At 46.1% G+C, this 1,493-nt stretch overlaps 1 protein-coding gene across 1 annotated transcript in view; it reads left to right on the top strand.

Moving 5' to 3' along the window:
• The window catches only part of LOC115307890 (collagen alpha-1(VII) chain-like), a gene marked incomplete at its 3' end in the record, with an annotated part of 91,159 nt that overhangs the window by 51,598 nt on the left and 38,068 nt on the right, over nucleotides 1-1,493 (top strand). The window contains exons 24-25 of the mRNA XM_029963943.1: nucleotides 55-108; nucleotides 192-251. Coding sequence (XP_029819803.1) covers nucleotides 55-108; nucleotides 192-251 — 114 coding nt within the window. The remainder of the gene's footprint in view (nucleotides 1-54; nucleotides 109-191; nucleotides 252-1,493) is intronic.

Below are 1,493 nucleotides of genomic sequence, written 5' to 3'. Positions count from 1 at the left end.
AATATTGAATTTCTTCTCCAGCCCTCATTTCTGACGGAATATTTTTATTCCCAGGGAGATCCTGGAGCAGCAGGACAGCCAGGAATCCCGGGAGACAAAGGGGACAAGGTGAAAAACTGGAATTTTCAACCATCCTTCATGGGTTGAAGCTCCAAAAATGACAAATCCCTGGGATTTCTTTTTTTTCCCAGGGAAGTCCAGGATTTGGGATTCCCGGTCAGCCCGGGCTGAAGGGAGACACGGGAGACAGGGTGAGTGGGAAAAAATGTGGGAAAGGGAGGGATAAAGGGGAAAATCGGGAGGTTTGGGGGGAAAATCAGGAGATTTGGGGACAAAATCAGGAGGTTTGGGGACCAAATCAGGAGATTTAGACACAAAATGTCAACTCCAGGCAGGGGGAAAATTGGGGAAAAGGGAGGGATAAAGGGGAAAATCAGGAGGTTTGGTGACAAAATGTCTCTGTCAACTCCATGTAGGGGAAAAAATGTGGGAAAGGGAAGGATAAAGGGGAAAATCTCTCTTGTAAGCTCCAGGCAGGTAAAAAAATGTGGGAAAGGGAGGATTTAGGGGGAAAATCAGGAGGTAAAGAGAGAAAATCAGGAGATTTGGGGACAAAATGTCTTTTGTCAACTCCAGGCAGGGGAAAAAATGTGGGAAGGGGAGGATTTAGGGGGAAAATCAGGAGATTTAGAGACAAAATGTCTCTTGTTAGCTCCAGGCAGGTGAAAAAATGTGGGAAGGGGAGGGATAAAGGGGAAAATCAGGAGGTTTAGGGACAAAATCAGAGGGTTTGGGGACAAAATGTCTCTTGTCAACTCCATGTAGGTGAAAAAATGTGGGAAAGGGAGGGATAAAGGGGAAAATTGGGAGGTTTGGGGCCAAAATCAGGAGATTTAGACACAAAATGTCAGCTCCAGACAGGGGGAAAACAGGGGAAAAGGGACGGATAAAGGGGAAAATCAGGAGGTTTGGGGACAAAATGTCTCTTGTCAGTTCCATGTAGGGGAAAAAATGTGGGAAAGGGAGGGATTAGGGGAGAAATTGGGAGGTTTGGGGACAAAATCAGGAGGTTTGGGGACAAAATGTCTCTTGTCAACTCCAGGGAGGGGAAAAAATGTGGGAAGGGAAGGGATAAAGGGGAAAATCAGGAGGTTGGGGGACAAAATCAGGACATTTAGAGACAAAATGTCTCTTGTCAACTCAATGCAGGGGAAAAAATTAGGAAAAGGGAGGATTAAGGGGAAAAATCAGGAGGTAAAGAGAGAAAATCAGGAGGTTTTGGGACAAAATGTCTCTTGGCAACTCCAGGCAGGTGGAAAAAATGTGGGAAGGGGAGGTTTTAGGGACAAAATCAGGAGGTTTGGGGACAAAATGTCTGTCAACTCCAGGCAGGTGGAAAAAATGTGGGAAGGGGAGGGTTTAGGGGAAAATCAGGAGGTAAAGAGAGAAAATCAGGAGGTTTAGAGACAAAATGTCAGCTCCAGGCAGGGGGA

This window comes from Manacus vitellinus, unplaced genomic scaffold, assembly GCF_001715985.3.
Source record: "Manacus vitellinus isolate BGI_N305 unplaced genomic scaffold, ASM171598v3 scaffold_65_pilon, whole genome shotgun sequence".
In the NCBI taxonomy this organism is placed as follows: domain Eukaryota; kingdom Metazoa; phylum Chordata; class Aves; order Passeriformes; family Pipridae; genus Manacus; species Manacus vitellinus.
The sequence above is the reverse complement of the archived record's forward strand: the minus strand, read 5'-3'. Positions and strand labels throughout refer to the sequence as shown.